Source organism: Dendrobates tinctorius, unplaced genomic scaffold (genome assembly GCF_039654945.1).
Source record: "Dendrobates tinctorius isolate UK_male_01 unplaced genomic scaffold, ASM3965494v1 ptg000104l, whole genome shotgun sequence".
NCBI lineage: Eukaryota > Metazoa > Chordata > Amphibia > Anura > Dendrobatidae > Dendrobates > Dendrobates tinctorius.
Genome location: NW_027361772.1, coordinates 19150483 through 19174622, shown reverse-complemented (window position 1 = coordinate 19174622; position 24140 = coordinate 19150483). Strand labels below are relative to the sequence as shown.

The following is a 24140-nucleotide window of genomic DNA, read 5'->3' as shown; positions in this document are numbered from 1 at the left end:
AGAACAGGGGTATTTACACCCAGTTTTAAAAAATTTACATATTTACATGTGACAAGTGATAGATCCTCTTTAATATTTATACTTTGGGTTGACACCAGATGTAACCTAGAAAACCTTTTCTTGAATGATAAAGTCTGGTGAACTCTCTGAGCCCCTGTTCCTGCTCTTGTAGGTAAAATTGGGTATATTATGGTTTTGTTTTACAAATGTTTTTGTCAATTTTTTTTTTTTCATAAACGCGAATATGTCTGCAAAAAAAACCAAAAACCTAAGAAACAAAGTCTTGGCACATAAAGTCTATTCTTTGACAGCTGGTGAAAGTCCTGCATCAGTCAAGATCTCTGCCTGCAGTCATCACACATTGTCTTTCAATAGCGAAACATATAGCAGCACACACTCGGCCAGAGCATGCTGTGACATGTAGTTCTTCTTCAATAGGTATATAATTACCCTAATGCTACATTCTTAGTATTTTTTTTTTGGTAAACTTTGGTAACCTATTTTACTTAATGGTCGCAGAAAATCTGCACCATGGAAAACTCCCGAACTTGGCCTAAGTGCCCCCAAACCCCCCCCCCGGTCTGCGCTAGAAATGTAACTCAACATCACCGCCGTGTGGTCACGCTGGATATTACACTTTGCGCACAGATTGAACGACTCGCCATGAGATTATATTGCATAGTATTTATTCCCATATGAGCAGTTATTGTACAATCAGCTTTTTTATGCATATCAGAAACTGCATCTAAAAAGAGCGCTGGAGAGGTTGTGAAGGTGAGTGCTTTTGTCTCTTCTCTCTCCGGAGCAGGGCTGGAGGGTCTTGGACTTGGGATAACTGTAGTGGGGAGGGGGGGTTTCGATTAAATCCTTTTTCTTTTTTTTTTTTTTTAAATATATAGAATTCTCCCCTCCCCCCCTAAAGCTGGAACCACATTCCTGAGTCAGGGGGGCAGTTTAATCCCCGCACCCCTCCTACCCCTATACAGACAGAGCATCTCTACGCACTTTCAGCCCCTGGTAATGAGCATGCTGCACTGTATAAAGACGCTGCGCATCCATGCTGCACTGCATGAGAGTGAGTATCTCTATACACTCCTAGCCCCTGGTAATAGACATGCTGCTCCGCAATGTAATGAGACTGGTTATATCTATACACGTCCGTCCCCCCGGATATGAAGGTACTGACTGCACTGTACAATAATGCAGACTATCTTTATGCACTACCGGTAGCTTGAGAATAAGCATGCTGCACTGTATAATGGTGCCGAGTGCCCCCCTAAAAATTGCCATAGCCACCTGAAAAAAACAAAAAAAGAACATGCCACGCTGTATACTGGTACTGAGTATCTACATACACTTTTAGAACCCTTTAGGGGTGAGGACGCGCCCCTTTAAGGAGTATTCTCTAACGCGTAGCCCTTTTGCTTTTGGAGAAATTTAAAAAAAACAAACACTTTTTTAAAAAAAAATATCTGGGGGAGCGCAAATTAAGTGCAATATGTCCAGTCTGCCCGGTCAACGTTGTGCTGTGCCCTATGGCCCGGAAGACAGTCCTAACCCAGGCGGAGGGATTCTCCTATTGCTGTTTGTCGACGGACAGACATAGAATATAAATTAGACAGGGGGGGTGTTGGGGGGCTCCTTTAATGCCGCCGTAGAGTGCATAGACATACTCAGTACTGATATACCTCGGAGACACAAAGCATTTTTTGCAGCAGGGATAGGGTGTAGAAGGGAAAAGGTTAAGTGTTACCCACTTTTTCCAGGCCATAAAAATCCATTAATGCCCCCTGTTCCCTTCTGGGGTTTAAAGGGATAATGGCTAGGGGGAGAGGAAGAGGGGATAGCAGGTGAATTTGAAGGGTGGGAGGGGGGCGATTCTGTCCTCTTCCCCATTGTCATCTCATGCATATTACTTTGTAACATGCAGGGTGCAAATCTTCATGCCGTGTGCATACAGGGGGGTGAGCGTCTGCTTTGGACTTTGGAGGGGGAGGGACCCCTCGGCGATTTATTCTTCCGGGAAGGGAGATGTCTGCTAATAGATGAGCGAGGAGGAATTCGGTTCTGATTCATAGTCTGTGGGGGGTGCAGTAAATGGCAGTCAGGTCGGCTTCAATAACTTGTACTTGAGGTGTAGTTCTGGGCAAAGACAGAAAAAAGGAAAGTGAATATTTACATTATTATCACCATTATAATAACCTGCGTTCATATAGGACCGGCACAGGAACTATAACTACCATCTAGGCTTCTTAAAGGGAAACACATTGGAGCACTTTACTACTAAAACTAATGGTACTGCTGTAAAGGTCATAGCACAACAAGAAAAAGGACACCTGTCTTGTATTAAGCCGATGTACCAGCGCTGAGAAATCAAGCTTTGAAGCTGCATGCAAATTGGGGGCATGTACTTGGAATGCCTCCAAAACACTTCCTGGTTAATTTGCATGTGGCTACAAAGCTTGATTTCTCAGCGCTGGTACATCGGATTACTACAAGACAGGATTCATTTTTCTTGTTGTACTATGACCGATACAGCTGTACCACTAGTTTCAGTAATAAAATCATCCTGACATATTCACTTTAAACCCCTACATATGAAACTATTCACTCCCTGCTCCTATATTGTAGCATAATTGAGCCAATTTTGACAGTCAGTAACCTGGATGACACTACTTTTGCATCCTGTAATGGTGGCCATATTGATTGTCACCCAACTTTTCCAGAAAAAAAAGAAAACAGGAACTTGACAGAACAGAACCCTTCTGGGAAATGGGCAAACTGACCAGGGCATTAAGTGTTAGTACAGACTCATGGTTCCTTTTTGGCCAGCTGATAAATGTCTCATTGGTAAAGGCATAAGACCCCGAGTATTAGAGAACAGGGGTCTCATTTTTTCCTGTTGTGCCACTGAACATGGCATAAGAACGCTGATTTGATGGACCTTTCCATTATCGACTAATTATGGGCACATGCACATCACCCTGAGTCTGCCGCTACTGGGAAAGCTGGGTGACGACTTCAATGGTAGGCACATGTACATCACCCTTCAATCTGTTGCTACTGTGGAAGTTGTGTGGCGACTCCAATGGTGGGCACACGTACATGACCCTCAGTCTGCCGTTGCTGGGAAAGCTTGGTGACCACCCCAGCTTTTCCAGAAGCGAATATAACTAATAATAGGCTAAGCAGAATACATGACAGAAGAAGTCGACTCAGGGATTAATATTTCCTGAGGTTTTCTGCTCTTTCAGTGTATCAGCTATGGAGGATTGTGTGCCTGCCAGCAATGATTAGTACGGAGTGGTCCCTGCGGTGGCGCAGCCTGGTGCATATATTTAGCTGGATGGGCCAGAATTAGAGCGGGCATTGTCTGTGTAATAGCAGCAGTGATATGGAGCGGAAATGGCATTGTGTTCCCTTTATACTAATTAATCACGTTCTGCCTCTCATGTCCTTATTCTGTCCAATCTCTTGTCCTAGACGTGTCCTTCATTGCCCTCTCTCAAGTACAATTCCTGCAAATTAACCCCTGCCAGGCCTATTGTAAATGTCTGTGTCATTTTATATACTAGCGAGTAATCCCTCATTGCCTTTCACCATGCGCATCATATACGGTAACTATCTCATACTGGTCTCAATAAACCTCATAGACCCAAATAGAAAACCTGCACCGGAGGCAGAGGCACCTTTGGATCCCCTAAGTCACCAGGAGTTAGGTTCATGGACCGTATTGAGTTACTGTTCCTACACAGGAGAAGTCTTATTCACTGTCATTGCAGAAGAACTAGGCGGCTGGGCTAGGAGCAATGGTGGAGGTGATAGCGGCAGCTGGATAAGGAGATATGGCGCAGGTGATAGCGGCCAGGATAGAAACTATTGGGCAGGTGATAGCTGGCTGGGCAAGGAGATACGGCACAGATGATAGGAGACCAGGTAAGGAGCTATGACGCAGGTAATAGGAGACCAGGCTAGGAGCTATGAGGCAGGTGAAAGGAGACCAGGCTAGGAGCTATGAGGCAGGTGAAAGGAGACCAGGCTAGGAGCTATGACACAGGTGATAGGAGACCAGGCTAGGAGCTATGAGGCAGGTGAAAGGAGACCAGGCTAGGAGCTATGACACAGGTGATAGGAGACCAGGCTAGGAGCTATGAGGCAGGTGAAAGGAGACCAGGCTAGGAGCTATGACGCAGGTAATAGGAGACCAGGCTAGGAGCTATGACACAGGTGATAGGAGACCAGGCTAGGAGCTATGAGGCAGGTGAAAGGAGACCAGGCTAGGAGCTATGACACATGTGATAGGAGACCAGGCTAGGAGCTATGAGGCAGGTGAAAGGAGACCAGGCTAGGAGCTATGAGACAGGTGAAAGGAGACCAGGCTAGGAGATATGACACAGGTGATAGGAGACCAGACTAGGAGGTATGACACAGTTGATAGGAGACCAGGCTAGGAGCTATGAGACAGGTGAAAGGAGACCAGGCTAGGAGATATGACACAGGTGATAGGAGACCAGGCTAGGAGCTATGAGACAGGTGAAAGGAGACCAGGCTAGGAGTTATGAGGCAGGTGATAGGAGATGAGGCTAGGAGCTATGATGCAGGTGAAAGGAGACCAGGCTAGGAGCTATGAGGCAGGTGATAGGAGACCAGGCTAGGAGCTATGATGCAGGTGAAAGGAGACCAGGCAAGGAGCTATGAGACAGGAGATAGGAGACCAGGCTAGGAGATATGACACAGGTGATAGGAGACCAGGCAAGGAGCTATGATGCAGGTGAAAGGAGACCAGGCAAGGAGCTATGAGGCAGGTGATAGGAGACCAGGCTAGGAGATATGACACAGGTGATAGGAGACCAGGCAAGGAGCTATGACGCAGGTGATAGGAGACCAGGCTAGGAGATGTGACACAGGTGATAGGAGACCAGGCTAGGAGATATGACGCAGGTGAAAGGAGACCAGGCTAGGAGATATGACGCAGGTGAAAGGAGACCAGGCAAGGAGCTATGACACAGGTGATAGGAGACCAGGCTAGGAGATGTGACACAGGTGATAGGAGACCAGGCTAGGAGATATGACACAGGTGATAGACCAGGCTATGAGGTATGACGCAGGTGAAAGGAGACCAGGCTAGGAGCCATGATGCAGGGAATAGGAGACCAGGCTAGGAACTATGACACAGGTGCAAATAACATGAGCTTCCAATAACCTGGCCAGACCCATGGAAAGATACAAGTGCATTTCTTGGAAACTTTGACAGTGAATAAGTAAATTACAAATATTTTTATCTTTCCATAAGTGAAAAATTGAGGCGGGAATAATCCATTAGCCCTTTAAGGACTGAACCATTGTTGGCTTCCACTCTTCCCTCCACATCCGACCTTCTCCCACTTCTTCTAAGAGCCACAATGTTTTTTCTTACTTATCCATCAACGTACCCATATGGGTTTTTTTTTCTGGGACGAATTGTAGTTTTTAGTGACATTAATTTTACCATATAAAGTACAGAAAAGTGGGGAAAAAAATCCACCTGTGGTAAAATGGAAAGAAACCACAATTCTGCAATTTTCTGCATTTTTTTTTGTGTTTCCTTTTTACAAGTAAATATCCAGAATTGAGAGTCCTCAGTGGTTGATACCTTTTCATGGCTAACTGAAAAGATGGTAATACATTGCAAGCTTTCCAGACTACTCAGGTCTCTTCATTGTCCAGGTCAGTATGATTATGGAAATCCCAAACTTATACAGTTATAGATTTATTATTTTGGCTGTTAAAAAAAAAAGAAAAATAATGCAATTTTGTAAAAAAAAACAAAAAATGTTTGTGTCGCCATGTTCTGAGACCCGTAATTTTGGGCTGCATAAGATGTGTTCAGAATTTTTTATTGCATTTTTTTTTTGTAGAAACATGTGGCAACGGTCAATTCTTGGTTCTGATTTTATTTTATAATTTTTTTTTTGAATCAGATAATGTTTTACTAACGAGATTCAAACAAAGAAACAGAATCCAGAAATTACAATGCCCAACAAGGTCACATATTTCCAATTACAGCGCATCCCCTCCCTCCCCCCTTATAGAAACATCAGAAGTACGTCCTCCTTTCGAGATCATTGTCTCTCCACCCACGGTGTCCACAATGCATTGAACGTTTTTTCCCTTTTTCTTTTGGCATAAATACCTTTTTCCATATTTACAATAATGTCTGATTGTGTATAAAATTTTTGTATCGGCAGCGGTTCTTCATTTATCCAGTCACAGTGCCTGGCTATTAATTTACGTGCAATGTATAAGAACCTAGCTATCGCCAATTTAAACTGATTTTGAATCTGAATCTTCGCCACAGAACCCAAAATACAAACCACAGGATCCATCTCAATTCTACAGTCATACACTCCCTCTATAGTGTTAATAACCGCTGTCCAGTATGAGTCCAGTCTGGAGCACTGCCACAACATGGGTAAGATCCCGGCCCCATCAGCCAGACAATGAGGGCATCCAGAAGTCCGTCTCAGTCCTGCTCTATATACCGTATATACTCGTGTATAAGCTGAGATTTTCAGCCCATTTTTTTGGGCTGAAAGTCCCCCTCTCGGCTTATACATGAGTCAAATACCTGGGGGTCGGTGGGGGAGGGGGAGCGGGGGTGTCAGAGATCATACTGACCCCCCCTGGCGCGGTCTCTGCAGCTCCCCCGCTTCTCCCACGGTCTCCCTTCCTGCCTTCAGCGGTCACTTGGTACCGCTCATTAAACTCATGAATATGCGCATATTTATGAGTTTAATGAGCAGTACCACGTGACCGCTGAAGGAAGAGCTGACAGAGACCGTGGAAGTCGGAGAAGCGGGGCAGCAGAGACCGCGCCAGGAGGGGGTAAGTATATCCAATATTCCCCTGTCCGGGGTCCATCGCTGCTCACCGCTGTCTGCTGCTTCCTGTGTCAGTGACGTTTAGCCAGCAAAGGGCGCGGTGACGTGGTTAGTGCATGCCGCACCCTCTGCTGGCTGAACAGTCACTGACACAGGAAGCAGACAGACAGCGGTGAGCAGCGATGGACCCCGGACAGGTGAATATCTCAAGTGCCGGGTCCTGAGCAGGAGAGGTGAGTATGGCATTTTTTTGCAGCAGCAGCATATGGGGCATAATCTATGGATCATTTTATGGAGCATCTTATGGGGGAATAATCTATGGAGCATCTTATGGGGCCATAACCTTTATGGAGCATCTTATGGGGCCATAACCTTTATGGAGCATTATATGGGGCATATTATTTTATGGAGCATCTTATGGGGGCATTATTAGCCTTTGTGCAGCATTATATGGGGTTTATTTTGTATGGAGCATCTTATGGGGCCCATCATGAACGGTATGGAGCATTATATGGGGCTCCTGATTCAATATGGATATTCAAAAACATTTAGCCTACTGATGTCTCAATTAATTTTACTTTTATTGTTATCTATTTTTATTTTTGAAATTCACCAGTAGCTGCTGCATTTTCCACCCTAGGCTTATACGCGAGTCAATAAGTTTTCCCAGTTTTTTGTGGCAAAATTAGGGGGATCAGCTTATACACGAGTATATACGGTAGTCTTTCAAGTGTCCTGTACACTCCAAGGAACACATATATTTGTGAGAGTCTATCTGGCTCACTCAGTGACAATTGGAGTATATATTCCATAATCGCCTCCCACTTATCCTCTTCTATCGGCTCCAATTCGTCTTCCCACTTCTCTTTAGCCTTAATCGGGTAATTAGTTAAAAAGGTGTGCATAAGTCCTGATAAATACCTGACATAACTCCTTTTGTTCCCCCATCACTACACACAGAATCCACCAATATATCTTTTTGGACCCTCATAGAAACCGTCTCACTCTGCGCTTTTTAAGAGTGGCAGAGCTGTCTATACTGGCATCTACAGATCTCAGATAACTCGTATTCCTCTTGTAGTTCCTCAAAAGTCACTAGTCCTCGCGAGTCCTGTAATTGGGCCATGTATTGAATTCCTTTCCTCGTCCCGTTTTTAAATTCCCCCATTTTGTCAAAGTCCAGCAGTTTTTCATTTTGCCATATAGGGGAATAATTCGTCAGTGGTTGCACTCCCCTAATCCTTTTACTCTCCTCCCACACCTTGTGTACCAGGACCAGAGTGGGGTATGACAGTCCCAGCTTCTTAAAACCTCCTGCCTCCAGTCCTTGAACCAATGAGTCTCTCCCAGTACCAGAGTCAAAATCCGCCACACCGATCCCCTGCCCTCTGTCTCTCTCCGTCCCCTCAGCTGTTGGCCCTGAGCTGCTAGATAATAAATCCACGGACTTGGGGGAGTGCCAGCCCCGCCTCATCTTTGGGCCTCTGTAATATGTTATAATTTTTAATGAGTAAAATAATTTTTTTTTCTTTATTTTTTAGTCCCCCTAGGGGACTTGAACCTGCGATTGCTTGTAATATATACTGTAATATTACAGTAGAGACATTGCCGTTCTTCTATGAAGTCCGGCCACAGGGTGGGCTTTATAAAACGACCGAGATAGCAGATGCCAACTGTTTCACCGCTCCATACACGTGCACCCTGACTCCGACGTACAGTTACGTCCTGGTGCGCAGAGGAGGTCAACGACCAGCGCCCTAGTAGTATGAAATGACAATGCAGATCAAATGTGACCTAGTGTCGGACTGGGGTGCCATGGGCCCACCAGTAATATTGACTTTGGGAGGGCCCACTTTTCACCTGCATGCAAATATTACGCTACCCTGTTCACAAATGTACCTATATTGCTTATATTGCTATATAATAATAAACTGGGTAGTTTGGTTAATGAATGATGAGCTGCTGCTTTTTTTCTGTAGAGAGTGAATCAAGTGAATTATGCCAAGTACTGCCCATACAGTGCCCAGATCTGCACAGGGGCCCACCGGGAGATTCCCCTGTTCTCCTATGGGCCAGTCCAAGCCTGCATGTGACCAATAAGGCAGTTTACCCTTATAGCATGGGACAGACATACAGCTAGAAAACCAGTTTTCGTGGTCATGTTGGTGACAATCGAGTACCAAGCCATTTTTTTCTGCCCCGCTTGAGTAAGTGTGACCGCACAGGTTGCAGCCTGTAATGCCGGCCCGGGTGACTAGGTGTGTACAGTAGTAGTGGCCTTCACCAGTTATTACCGTCTATGTCCTGTAAGAGGACGCGTTCCCTGGCACTAATCATAGGTCTATATTTATCTCCGCCTGGGAAAGGCCATCTCGCCCCTGTCAGTGTCACATAGCATTGCCTCCATGTGATGTCTGACGTTAGAGGGGGGCAATCAGGTCTAGTTTTTGGATTGGACAGGGGGGGACAGCGAAGGACACGCGTAGATCATCAGAGGATAAATCACCTCTCCAAGGGACAAGGTGTCAGGGACGAGGCTGCGTACAGAGATCTTCACATATAATCGAGCTCAAATATCTGGGTATATATAGAGCACACGCCAACGAGAAGGAAGGAAGAGGAATGTTCAATCCCGTCGTTGGTTTACAGTGTTTAAGGTCATTTACGAAGAGTGTGGCAGCGCGACCATACGCTGCCATGATGTGCATATAATGGCTATGTCCATCTGTAAATGGGGGCGCTAGAGGGAATGCAGTGACTGTAGCAAGATGTGGGGATTATTAGGTCCAGGTTAGGACCTCACATCACAAAACTAGTAAGAAACAACAAGTATGATTGGCCTACTGTCCTTTAACAAGGGGGATTTCTGCCCACTCCGACAAGTCTATTGGTGCTCCTGTAAAGGCCCTTTTGCACAACCCCGATTCCCATACTCAGGCCAGTGATTGGGAAGGTGGGCTCTTATCAACACTCTTTCAGACCATTATTAGCCCCTTAAAGGGGCCGTTAAATGCTGCACATTATTACTGGGGATCCTCTCTGTCTACGAAAACCTTAGCACATGCCAAGAATTTCTTTCACTGAAAGCAAAATTTTACTTCACTACGTTATACCTCCCACAAGGCAAAATGGCTTGTTGAGCCCCCCCTGGCACCCATAACCTGAAACCCCATTTCAACAGCCCTCACTAGCTTCATCCCTGCAAAAATATTATCTAAGGACCTGTTTCCTTCATAGGTTAATTTATTGCTTCAGGACAAGGTCTCCAGATAGAAGAAACGGGAGTTATGTTAGTTTTTTTTTATATATACCAGTATATATTTTTACAGACTTTTATATCCTTTTTTCAATATTTTTTTTCCATATCTTTACATATTTTTTTTTACTCTTTAATTGCAATTTATTACCGAATTCAACATTATTTTATGATCTCTTGTAAACTCTGAACTCAGTGGTCAGACGGGGTCATATGGGAGCTGTCACTGTAATCATAGGATCACTGCAATCACAAGATCACTGCAATCACAGGATCACTGCAATCACTGCAATAACACGATCACCATTGCTATATACAGGTGCTGGCAAAATTTTGCTGATTTTCCTTGGAAACAGTCAAGTTTCATCTCCCTCTTTTGATGTCAGACATGTGATCTAATAACTTAGCTTTTAGCTGTAAAGTTAGTCACATACATTTGAGCAAAGTGCATGAGGATCCTCCTAACTCTCCCATGACAGAAGATAATGAGGAAAATAGAGATCAGACATGTTGAATGTCAGTACCCACAGGCTTTTGTTTGCGGGAGAAATAAGCCTCTGCCAGAAGTGTGTGGCAGCGGTTTTATGTTTTCTCCCCATTGAAAACACCTGCATGCTCGGCCAAATCAGGGGTGCATGTATGACGAGGAAGTCAGAAAAAATGACATGCATGTGTATGGGAAGATTTTGGAATAGTCAGCTGAACGACAGTTCTTGAATGTTTATGGGCGCATTTACTGACCTCCCACAATACGCCAGTAACAGGAGGTGAACAGAAATCAGCTTTGGACACACTAGGAGAAGAAATCGTCCTGTAACTCAACATTTTCTGTAGATTTTACCATTGAATGTTACAGATTGTGTTTGAGGCAGAGTCAGCATGGCTAATAGTGGCAGCGTCACAATTTCAACAGTATCTGAATCCTCAAGATGCAGGTACAGTTGAAAACAATGCAATGGTGTAATAGGCAGCCATCAGCTTCCTGTGCCATCATTCAGCCTTTGTGTCTGTGTCTCAGAGCAGCAGGTACTAATACGTCACTAGATCCTGCCTGCTGTGTCCTCCCACAGTATAGACTGAGGTACCTTATTAGGGAACGGGGCTAGATAAGTTGCTTTTTCTCATGGTGTTATAGTATGTGGGGGCATCATACTATGTGGGTGACTGTGGGGGCATTATAGTATGAGTGGGGCCAAGATGTTGCGTGGGTGTCTCAAAATGTATGGGAGGGGGACTATGAGGACATCATACTGTGTTGGGGATATTGTAGGGACATCATACTGTGTTGGGGATATTGTAGGGACATCATACTGTGTTGGGGGAATGGTAGGGACATCATACTGTGTTGGGGGAATGGTAGGAACATCATACTGTGTTGGGGGCATTGTAGGGACATCATACTGTGTGGGGGCATTGTAGGGACATCCTACTGTGTTGGGGGCATTGTAGGGACATCATACTGTGTTGGGGACATTGTTGGGACATCATACTGTGTTGGGGGCATGGTAGGAACATCATACTGTGTTGGGGGCATTGTAGGAACATCATACTGTGTTGGTGGCATTGTTGGGACATCATACTGTGTTGGGGGGCATTGTAGGGATTTCATACTGTCTTGGGGACATTGTAGGGACATCATACTGTCTTGGGGACATTGTCGTGACATCATACTGTGTTGGGGGCATTGTAGTGACATCATACTGTGTGGGGGGCATGGTAGGAACATCATGCTGTGTGGGGGGCATGGTAGGGACATCTTCCTGTGTTGGAAGCATTGTAGGGACATCATACTGTGTGTGGGGCATTGTAGGGACATCTTAATGTGTTGGGGACTTTGTAGGGACATCATACTGTGTGGGGGGCATTGTAGGGACATCTTACTGTGTTGGGGACTTTGTAGGGACATCATACTGTGTGGGGGGCATGGTAGGGACATCTTACTGTGTTGGGGACTTTGTAGGGACATCATACTGTGTGGGTGGCATTGTAGGGACATCTTAATGTGTTGGTTACTTTGTAGGGACATCATACTGTGTGGGGGGCATTGTAGGGACATCTTACTGTGTTGGGGACTTTGAAGGGACATCATACTGTGTGGGGGGCATTGTAGGGACATCTTAATGTGTTGGGGGCATTGTAGGGACACCATAGTGTGTTGGGGGCATGCTAGGAACATCATACTGTGTTGGGGGCATTGTAGGGACATCTTACTGTGTTGGGGACATTGCAGGGACATCATACTGTGTGGGGGGCATTGTAGGGACATCATACTGTGTTGGGGCATTGTATGAACATCATATTTTGGGGACACTGTGAGGAAATCAAATTGTTTTTAGAGCACTGAGGGGACATATTACTCTAGAGGGCACTGTGGGGTCATAATACTGTGCTTATGGAGGGTATTGTGGGGGCAATTTGTGTGGAGGAATTCACTATGTGAGAACAATACTCTATAGGTACCATGAAAGGAGTATGATAGTGGGTGAGAACACTAAGTAGCTTCGGGAAGGGCACAATTACTGTGTTCCTAACATAATGTCTTTAAAAACTGGGAGTTATACCCCTCTGTGAGTGCGTCTTTTTTTTTTCTGGAAAGGATGGAGGGGGAAGGGTAGTGAGAAAGGGCCCAAGTTTGATTTTTTCTACCAGGCCCCGTGGTGCACATGTACAGTACAGAGTGTCCCTGGGTTGACAAGTGGAGCAGATTCCAAGGATGATTACGGTGGAATGTGGCGCATAATGCCGAGTTGGCACTGGTGGAAGGGTAAATCATACTAGACCAGTGGATATATTCCTACATCTTAGTCTAGGCATTAAATGAATGAGGTGATAATTTCTCTGTAAAGTCAGATTTCTGGACATACATCTTGCCTGTCCCGTATTACAGAGATGCCCTTGAGCAGTGGGCCCCTGTCAGCTGCCAATTTTATCCTATTATTAAAACAGATCTGTTCGAGCTGATTGGTCTCGCTTGACATTCATACTTCTCAAGTTTCTCTTCTCCTTAGAACATAAATCCTCTATAACTTACATTTACGCATTTAGTCATGACTGAAAACTGCAGTGCTGTTCTTTATATCAAGTACATACATGCTGGTGCAAAGAAACGCAACATGGCACCAGACAGTAACTATTCAAAGAATTCACTTCTAAATTGTCCTTCATAACTGAAACAGTCAAAAACTGTGAGCCCCAGAGCAGCTGCCATAATTAGATGTGCCTTTGTATTAGGTGCTACCATGCCCAATACCTAGGAAGCTCTTACACCAAGTATAGCCTTCTATAAAGAGCTTTGAGCTATGGCCACCAGGTTAGTTTTTTCTTTCCTTATGACCATGTTTACCACATTAGTTGCCTTCGCTGTGTAGCCTTAGTCTTATAGTTCTTCTACTTTTCTTCACACAAGAGTGGTGGCCAACTGGTGGTTCCAAGCCCATATATCTCCTCTAGGTGCTTCTAGTGTCTACCAAGACTCCCCACTTCCACACTACTCTGTGCATTGTGCTATATAAAGCCCCCCATACACTTTAGCTTGCTGTTGGCCAAATGTTCCCTCAGATGACCACTATCTCCCCCGTGTCCCCTATACTCAGGAATGTTCTCTGAGTGCGCCACCTCTAGACTCCTCTGGCAGAAGCTTATCTTCTGCAGAACAAAAAGATCATCCACTAGGAATCCAACTTGCCAAACCATCTATCCCCCGACATCATAAGGGGTAAAGTCAGGCACACACATTTAGACTGTTGGCAGATTCCGCCGATATCATTGGGTTCAGTCAACTTCAATATCGTTGGGTTCGGTCAATCTAATGTGTGTGTGTGTGCATTAAGTCATAGTGTTGGGGGCCCCCCACTCAAGTCCATTACAAGCTTGCAGTGTCTCATTATTTGCGGTGGATAAAGGTGATGGAAAAGTAAAAGGGGGGCTACTGAAACAACCATGCTGTAGTGGAGAGTGACTTTGTATGTGACACCACCTCTCTGGAGTCAGACCCCTATAATGAGGTTGGATGACAATCTAATTCCACCAAAAATACAGGACAAAATAGGCTGGATACCATGACAAACTCGGTTGGAGGTCTTTTCGCATGACGGAGCCGGAACTCAGGAGTATCATTCTAGTGAGTGCTGCTCTTGCCTTGTACATGTTGACGGTGGTGATCAAGGATAAATCAGTAAAATATCAGACCCCCTAAGTACTTTGAGGCTGGACAGGTCTCTAGAATTGTGTGAGAATGAGATCAGCCTGCAAATGGGCAACATAACGAGGAGCTAGAAATGTGTAGAATCTGGAAATACATCAACGGGAAGGAACAAAGTAAAGGAAAGTCATGCCAGGTGACAGCATATTATGTGGTGAAGAAGAATCGGGATTGTGGGAAGATTGCGGAATGGAACAATTATGGATAGATAGAAGAATTCTCGGAGCGGCCATTGCGTTTTCAATGAAGAGAGGTGAGTAGGCCTCTGCCATATATCCCTGGCGGCTTATCAGTCCTGAGATCAAAAGGAACTGGTCGTAGTTGATATTTAACATACCCATGTCCTCTTCCCTACAACATCATCCATGGAGGAGAGAAAGGAATCCCCACTATACATAAGAGGTAATCTGCTGGTCTTGCGTGTTACCGCCCCCTTTGACAATGGGCTGTGTCCTTCCACCGTCTGACAAAGTCAGCACTGATAGGACAGTAACTAACAGTGCAGGGACACTCCCCCAACTGGTAACACCCAGTTGTCTATTTATTCATAAACTTCTAAGAGGAATAACAGAGGAACGGCACAATACAGAGTTATAAAAAAAAGATGATCCAGTATTCCTATATTATGCTGAATACAAAAATGTACTAAAACATCGAGAGGTGACAGGTCCCCTCTATACAGAAGAAGACGATAGGACATAAATGGGTGAAGACCCCAGTAAAGTCAGAGAAAAGACAGTCCTGCTGGAAGCAGATAACAGATTTCACAATGGATCTAACAAAGGAAAGTATCAGAAATTAGCAGACAGCACAGAGAAGATGCAACAGAGTGAATGAACGGATTATGCAAGCGAGGATTGCTGGGGGTGCAGGATTTGGACAAGACAGATGGGATCAATGGATGTGTCAGACTGAGGGAAAGTATCAGAAGTAAACATACCTTGTAAACAATGCCTGCTTTATTAAAAGCCAAGATGAATGAAAAGTTGGAAGATCCATGAGAGTAGAAAGCATTATTATTCTTTAATAAAGGGGCTGTCCAACACTGGGACAACTTCTTCTTAAATTACGTAGTCCCCTGAGCAAAATAAAAAAAAAATATATATACACTCACCACCTGCAGCTGCTCTGTTCCTGCAATGTTGGTGCTGGCTCTCCCGACGCCCGTGCGACATCGTTATGCATGTGAACGCTGCAGCCAATCAGCGTCTGCTAATGGGCTGCAGGGTTCACACCTTCCCCTGACATCCGAGTTTCGCACAAGAAATGTATGAGTGAAGCAACCTAAAAGCAGCTACTGATTCACTGCAACGCACAGATGACATGACAATGTCATGCGAGCGCCGGCAGATCCAGTGCCGGCATTGTTGGAACAGTAGGGAAGTATAAAGCTTTTATTTTTAATTTTTACTCTGGAGATTACGGCATTTAAGAAGGGGTTGGACACCCCCTTTAAGTATAGGAAATTCTAATAAATTTCTTATAAGAAAGGTCCTTTGAAGAAGAAGCTGATCACAAAGTGTCCACCTGCTGGAACCTCCTGTGATCAGCTGCATTCTGTGCGGAAACCTGACAGTAAGTGTTACATTTTCCTGCAGCACCTCCACAGGCAGAAATGAAGCATTACACCCTTCCCATTCTTCTCAATGGTGAGTTTATATAGTGCAGGACTGGATGAGTCCTCCAGAAAGAGGGATAATCTTTTTTTTCCCTCACCGTTGGCCATAGTTTCATAGTTTTTAAGGTTGAAAGAAGACAGAAGTCCATTGATTTTCAACCTATAACCTAGTGTTGATCCTTTGGAAGGCAAAAAAACATCATGAGATCCCCGAAAAGAAGACTGCTCCTCTAAAATATAAGGAAATGGGAAAAAGAAATCCACATCAGGAGAAAACAGAAGAGAAAACATATGAGAGATACAGATATAGCATGGAAAAAAATCCAGGATCTGATTGTGTTTGACGATGTGGGATATCATGTTGTTGAGACCTATGATGTACCGTAATTCTTCGGTTCATGTTGTCATTTTTGCTGGAGTAAGTAATCCAGATCTAGTTTCAGCCATTTTTAGGGATTAAGGTTGGTCAGAGTTAATGTAGAGGTGCTACTGGTTAAGATGTTACCTGGGATTGTCCCTTATTGATATTTATTACCTGGGTGATTCCCCATTATTTTAGGTGTCCCAGTTTTGTGGTCTCACTGCTGCACTCGTTTGGTGCCGGCTCTTTTCACAATCTGTGCCCCTTTCCTCCCGTCTCCGATCTCTGATCTCAAAGAGTCAAACTCGTCCTCTGCCTGCCGGGTTGGGGAGCAGTTCCCCGTGGGGGGTTAGAACATGAGGTCAGGGGTGGACATTAAGGATAGGCATTGAGTGACACACGTGTACCACAGAGGAAAGTAAGGAAACAAAGACACAGAAGGGTAAAAACAACAGTGAAATGAGATAGAGAAAAAAAATAACAAAATGAATAATTCTTAACAGACATGAAAATTTCGAAGACAGAAGTACAGGAAAAGAGACAGAGGATTCTGTACGATCGTGCAAGTAAAGAATACGAGATAGTCCACATAATTTGCCTTAGAATTACAGAGAAGTGCCCCATCACTGAAACTAGACATTAAAGTATTTCTGTTAGTCGATGCTGAACTATAATCAGGGTTCTACTCCAGAGCTGCATTCATAATTCTACAGATTGTCATTGGGAACAGTCAGCAATCATGTTTAAGTTTTGTTTTTAGTGTAAAGACTAGATTACCAGAATAGAAAACAGCTATGTAAAGACACAGGACCTGGTAAATTTATGATCTGAACTGCAGAATTCAGAATGCAGCTCTGAGGTAGAATACAGGCTGTATCTTAGGATAAGTAATAAAATAAAGCATTGTATACTTTTTTTTAAAAATGTAAGTAAAATAAAGGCTATTCCCATCTCAGCCTTTCATGTCTGAGATAGGTATCACTCTATCCAGAGTTGCACCATTCAATTCTACAAGAGTTAAGGAAAAATTGTAACTCCGCCACTCTCTGTTTCCAAAGTCTGGACAGAGTAATTCCAGTCTCAGCTACAAAAAAAAACTGAGAATAGAAATAACCTTTTAATTCCAAGGCCTGTGCTATGGATAGCAATGAATTTGACCATTACTACAGCTTTTAAATTGGTGATCGATAGAGATGAGTGAATCTCCCAAAATTTTATTCCGGCAGAATCGCTCCACTCTATCCTGGAAACATAATAAATGTAAATTCGGGAAGAGTTTAAAAAAAAATTAGTAAACCATTAAACTCCCCTGTCCTAGGCTCGCCGCTCACCTGTCCTACTGTTGCAGCTCCCGGCCTTGTCCTCCGCTCAATTTGGTCTTCCACGCTGACCAGTTCTCACGTGTTCATGTGGGCAGTGACGCATCTTCTTGACCAAAGAAGGGAAGACCGATCTGAAGCGAGTGGAGGAATGGGGAGTGGAGCCGCGGCAGCAGGACGAATGACGGGTCGGGCCTAGGACATGTGAGTATAACTCTTCTTATTTTAGGAAATTTGAAAGGAATTTGATTTGTTCCCGAAACAAGTCTCCCCTTTTTGGTCGTCTCCAATCTTTTCACAGGATCCGAAATAGAAACTCTGACTAGTTGACAGCAATGAGGGAGTCAATCTTTTACTACTCTATTACTATGCACTAATATAATGGCCTGGGCAACAAGCATTGGACACATATACACTATTGAACACGTCTTGACCACGTATCTTCATCCCCATAATTACCTTGTACACAACCAATCTGATTTTAGTACCCAATCCCGGAAAAGCCTTTTCCTTCACCCTCAAAACTCACTTCTTTGGTTTTATTGGTTTGCCAATTACTAAACTACTGGATTACAGCAGAACGATTTAAAGAGGAACCAAATTGGAAATTGCTCTTGGTGGTAAAATCCAACATGTTTATTTTCCGCCAACAATTTGAGGATGGAGCTAAACTCAACATTTGACTGATCCAGCTGACTTATCAAATAATTGGCCTAAATCTATGGTATAAAATGACTGAACATAAGATATCTGTCACATCTGAGAATACTCGAGGAAATGTGGAAAAAAAAAGAATAAAAATGTAAGAGCCTCGTACCTCTCGATGCAGCACCGCGTACTTCAGGTAATTTGGAGTCTCACTCTCAAGCTCATCTGGCTCTTGTAATGTTCCTTCAATGATCAAGTCTTCGTTATCCCCCAATTCTGTGGACCCTGGTGGCCCCACCCTGCGGAGGACCTTCCGAACTGTCTGCAGGTGATATCAGAAATTATTATAGCTCCATTTATTCCATGGCGCTTTACATGTGAGGAGGGGTATACATAATAAAAACGAGTACAATAATCTTAAACATACAAGTCACAACGGGTACAGGAGGAGAGAGGACCCTGCCCGCGAGGGCTCACAATCTACAAGGGATGGGTGAGGATACAGTAGGCGAGGGTAGGGCTGGTCGTGCAGCTGCTTGGTTGATTAGTGGTTACTGCAGGTTGTAGGCTTGTCGGAAGAGGTATGTCTTCAAGTTCCTTTTGAAGGTTTCCATGGTAGGCAAGAGTCTGATATGTTGTGGTAGAGAGTTCCAGAATAGGGGAATGCGCGGGAGAAATCTTGTATGTGATTGTGGGAAGAGGAGATAAGAGAGGAGTAGAGAAGGAGATCTTGTGAAGATCAGAGGTTGCGTGCTGGTAAGTACTGGGAGACTAGGTCACAGGTTGTGGATGGCTTTGTATGCCATGGTTAGGGATTTGAACTGGACTCTCTGTGTAATGGGGAGCCAGTGCAGGGATTGACAGAGGGAAGATGCCGGGGAGTAGCGGGGGGACAGGTGGATTATTCGGGCAGCAGAGTTTAGAATAAATTGGAGGGGTGCGAGAGTGGTAAATGGGAGGCCACAGAGCAGGAGGTTACAGTAGTCAAGGAGGGAGATGATGAGGGCATGGACTAGAGTTTTTGCAGATTCTTGGATGAGGAATGTACGGATCCAGGAAATATTTTTGAAGTCGGCAGGAAGTGGAAAGGGCTTGTATATGTGGCTTGAAGGAGAGATCAGTGTCAAGGATAACCCCGAGGCAGCTAGCTTGTGGGACTGGAGAGAGTGGGCAGCTGTTTACATTAATGGATAGGTCCGTTGGGGGGGGTCGAGTGAGATGGGGGAAAGATGATGAATTCCGTGTTCTCCATATTAAGTTTTAGAAATCAAGTGGAAAGGAAAGATGAAATATCGGACAGACATTGAGGGATTCTGGTTAGTAGGGTGGTGATATCTGGTCAAGAGATGTAGATCTGTGTGTCATCAGCAGTGAGATGCTATGAGCTGTCCCAGGCCAAAGGTGTAAATGGAGAAGAGCAGGGGCCCTAGGACTGAACCTTGCGGGACTCCGACAGACAGGGGGCGAGGTGAGGAGGTGGTGTGCGAGCGGGAGACGCTGAATGTCCAGGCTGTTAGGTATGACGCGATCCAAGATAGTGCCAAGTCTGTAATGCCAAGAGATAAGAGGGTCTGTAAGTAATAGCGAGTGGTCCACTGTATCAAAGGCAGAGGACAGGTCCAGGAGGAGGAGGACACAGTAGTGTCGCTTGGCCTTGGCAGTTAATAGGTTATTGGTGACCTTAGTTAGGGTAGTATCAGTGAAGTGGTGCGGCCAGAAGCCAGATTGTAAGCAGTCGAAGAGGGAGCAGGAGGACAGGTGGGAGGACAGTTCAAGATGGACGTGTTGTTCCAGTAGTTTTGAGGCATAGGGGAGAAGTGATATAGGGCGATAGTTAGATACAGAGGATGGGTGACGAGAGGGATTTTTGAGGATAGGTGTGAATGAGGCATGTTTAAAGCTTGAAGGTAATGCTTTAAAGAAATGAAGGTAATGTTAACCATGCATCCTAACATAAAGGCCATGCTGGCACCTAGAAGAACAGAGGCTGGACAAACATCTGACTGGGATGATTTAGCGAATCCTGCTTTGAGCAGGGGGTTGGACCAGATGGCCCAGGAGGTCCCTTCCAACTCTACGATTCTATGATTCTATGAAGCTGCGGCGTAACGCGCGTAGGGGCGGCAGGCTGTGCAGCATTTTTTCACATTCCATGTAAGTGTTACAAAATGATTTTAGCACTTGAACTTTATTTTAGTATCTTAAAAGATGCAGTCTTTGTTTAGCATGTTTGCACTTTATATACACTGCTAGCAATTTATGCAAAACGCCTATTTGGCATTTTAATATAGGGCACGAAAGCACTTTATAAACAGCATTCCATCCTGTGTAGTGATTAGAGGTTACACCTTACTTTGGTCTTGCACACTATTTAAACAGGTTTGAGCTGTTTAATTATCTTATATTAGCTGACTGCAGAAATTAATGAGGTACTTTTACTTAATTTTTACTATTGTTTCAATGTGCTATTTGAAATATTATTATATTACTGTCAGCTGCAACCTGCATTAGTATTTATGCTCTTTTTACAATTACTTTAATAAAATACACTATGCTTGAAAAACTCTAGTTGATCTCAAATTGTGCTTAATAGTTTACATATGAGATTTGTTGTTGTTGGATTATATTTGAGTTGAGTTTCTTATTCACTTTGTTTCCTGGTATATGGGGAACTTTTGTATTTAATTGGCACCTAGATGGGTAGTCTCTGTCTGTGATCCTTTATGGTGTCACTATCAAGTTGGAGAACTAGGGGCCCTGAGGCCTTCTTACCCTTGGCCTCTGCTGTCTTTATCCACCCCTGATTATCAATATTCCTTGAGAATATATGTTAGGTGCATCCCAAGTAGCCGACCATCAACATGAAATTGTGGTTTGCAGATCTCGTAGATTAGAAATGGTGATAATTTGCTGATCGCCCCGACTGATCTCCAGAACAAGGCTCAGAGATTCCTCCACTCTCGTCATAATTTATGGGTTTGCCGGAGATAACAGAGTGCTCCTACCGTGATAGCTGACAAACTGCTAAAATGGGAATAACTCTTTAAAGGAGCTGTCTACTACTTTAAGACATTTTATGAATGGGTCCACACTGCATGTGTTGTGACTGTCAAACAGGCGTGAGACATGCTGTCACGGGGACTCAAACATATTATTCGAGCACGCTGTCCTCATAAGAGAAAACCCTTTTGAGTATAAGACAGAAAATATAGGAAAACAGTTAGATAATTCTTGGAATGACTACAAAATATGACTTATATTGGGCAGACACTCAAAATATCCAAATCACCTAGGAATAATCCAGTAGAAATGTGATGATGTCCTCCTCACATGCAGAGATGGCACCCAAGGGAGTTATGACTACAGTGTCTGAGGTTGGATCCTTCAGGGTGACGTGGTGTCCTCCCGGATTATTCCTAAGTCTTTGCATATGATGAGCGACCATAATCTAATTTGTTTTCTTGTGGTCGTATCAACAATTGGCTGGGCCAGTTGGGATGCAGGAATAGGACTGTAAACCATAATGGTGGCGGTTTCGGGAATGCTTGTGGAACTTGACAGGTTCTCTTCAATAAAGCGTAGAGAAACACATGACCAGACACCACCAAAGGGATGTAGTCTGTAGCTAGGGAGACACATAAATCTGCATAGGAGCTGCGTACATCAGTGCTTTAATTTCGAAGTTTTTTTAGCGGATAATGTGCTTTTTTTCAGAGATACAGTATGTCTGGGCTCTTTTAGGAACTCTGTTGCTAATCGTCTTCCTTTTTTCGGAGGGCTTGGACTGGTGTAAAAAAAAATTAAAATTAAAGAAGTGATACCCATCCTCACTGATCCCTCCACAGCTCCTGTTATGATGCTTACGTTGTCCCCTCTAGTTTCCATTTCCTGGCCCCAACTAAAACAGACCACACATGGCAGAAAATCCCCAATTATTGGCTGATCAGAAGACATGTTCGGCCATTTCTTGATTGTCAAGACAATACCGGTATCAGGAGCTTTGAGAGATCAGTAAGGTTGAGTATTGATGCTGGACAACTCCTCTAAGATGCTGATCTTCCCCTAAGAAAAATGTTTTAGCACAGCCTACGGAGCCATCCTTGCAGGAACCAATTGCCGAAATCTGATGGACCCCCTTAATAGGCCAAAGAAAAGGCAAGACCCTAATGTAAACCTATAATACAATAGTACACAGGCGCCACAATGGACACTCACCTTCTTCGTTACTATGTTCCCTTGCTCATCTGTAAATTCCTCCTCTGTCACTTGCTCCCCAGGAATGTCAGGGACTTCATTCCCCTGGAATGGGTGAAGAAGTGACATAACTTTAGGGTACAGGGAGCCATTTCTAAACTATTATTACTACACATTGCATTTGTAGACACTCATGATTACAAAGCCGTATGGCCGAGTCCTATTATGTGATACTCCAGTTTAATGGAGCTTGACCAGACTGAACTGTAAATAGCTCACGAGATTACAAGTGCTATTTAGAGGTCAATGGGTGGTCAAAAGTGGCTCCAAGTCGCTGCTTACATCACAGAATGCCGTCGATTTATAGGACGGCACCATTCACAAACACAGCATCTCATTTGACTTCCAGGACCAGAGAACAGGTTTATATTCACTCCTCAACACAGCAAGAAGGACAAGTCGTTGCATTCTGGAAATCACAGGATGGATATACATGCTAATGATAAGAAAATTGTGAAAAAAATGAAAAGAAAATTTTCAAAACATCACGATTTAATCAGTTCTGGAGTATGAGCATTACATGCAGAAATTCTCACACTTAAATGTCTTGGTTGCTAAAAACGAGGATATTAATGGTTGTCTGAGGAATGTTCTGCTGCGTTGAATGCACTTGGGCACGAAATCATCAAGATCTGCTGCTGGCATCTCCTTTGTAATTGCCAACCTATGACGTCCCAGATGTGCTCTATGGGAGACAAGTCCGGAGACACTACAGACAATGGTAGCACGTTTAGGCCACACACAGTAGCACCCGCAACATGGGGCCTGGAGTTATTGTGCAGAAAAAAGGCTCTTGGGACACTGTCACCACGTGAAGGCCTCTTCATAGCATTGTCCACATGGCCTCCAAACCAATCTCCAGCTATCATTACATCCACGACAGAAGCAAGACTCCTTGCTTTAGAGGATAGATCTCCATTCCAGCCTCCTCCATTGCCAGCTTGCTCTGAATCATGAAAGCCTTTGTGAGGTGGTGTGAGGTCAATGAGGCGCCTGTAGCTGGACATCTTGCTCATAGCCCAATGTCGTACAAACACTTTGTGAAAGTTTGTGCAGGCAATGTATAGAAGTATAGAATGGATCACTAAACGCTATTTCTTGAATATGAAGTGACCACATTGGAAACACCATGAAGAGGCCTTCACGAGACAATGTAACATTGGTCCTACTCTCGAGATTATGGTGTGGGGTGACAATGTACGGTAGCCAAACCTATATCATTAAAAGTCTATTGATCCTGTCATTTCCATAATTCCATGACTTTTTCTTCTTGGTGTTGAACTGTCAATGTTGAGTCAATCTATCTATACAGAATATGTGAACACTATATTGAGAAAAGTATTGGAACACAAGTCTTAATCAATACACTCATATTTACCATTCAGTCCCATTGCCCTGGTGTATAACATCCGGCTCCTCGCCCTGGTGTATAAAATCCAACTCTTTTCCCCCTCTGGATAACACCTAGGCCCCATTGCCCCTGGTATATAACATTAAAACCCCTGTCCTCGCCATCTGCCATTATTACCATGAGACAGAATGGCCGGTGGTAAAGAGCTCCCTGATACCAGCGGCGGTCCTGTAATACGAGTCACCGGGGTAAAAAGTCTGTTCATGACATTT

The 24140-nt window shown here is 44.2% G+C and overlaps 1 protein-coding gene across 8 annotated transcripts in view; it reads right to left on the bottom strand.

Annotated features, from left to right (window-relative positions):
* Positions 1 to 669: 669 nt before the first annotated feature.
* Positions 670 to 24140, bottom strand: part of ANK1 (ankyrin 1) — a 321679-nt gene continuing 298208 nt past the window's right edge. For all 8 annotated transcript variants that reach the window (XM_073588873.1, XM_073588874.1, XM_073588875.1 and 5 more), the window contains 4 exons: positions 22479 to 22562; positions 18433 to 18585; positions 16471 to 16612; positions 670 to 2142 (listed from right to left, as the gene is read on the bottom strand). In XM_073588873.1, coding sequence (XP_073444974.1) covers positions 16514 to 16612; positions 18433 to 18585; positions 22479 to 22562 — 336 coding nt within the window. In that variant the 3' untranslated portion in view covers positions 670 to 2142; positions 16471 to 16513. The remainder of the gene's footprint in view (positions 2143 to 16470; positions 16613 to 18432; positions 18586 to 22478; positions 22563 to 24140) is intronic.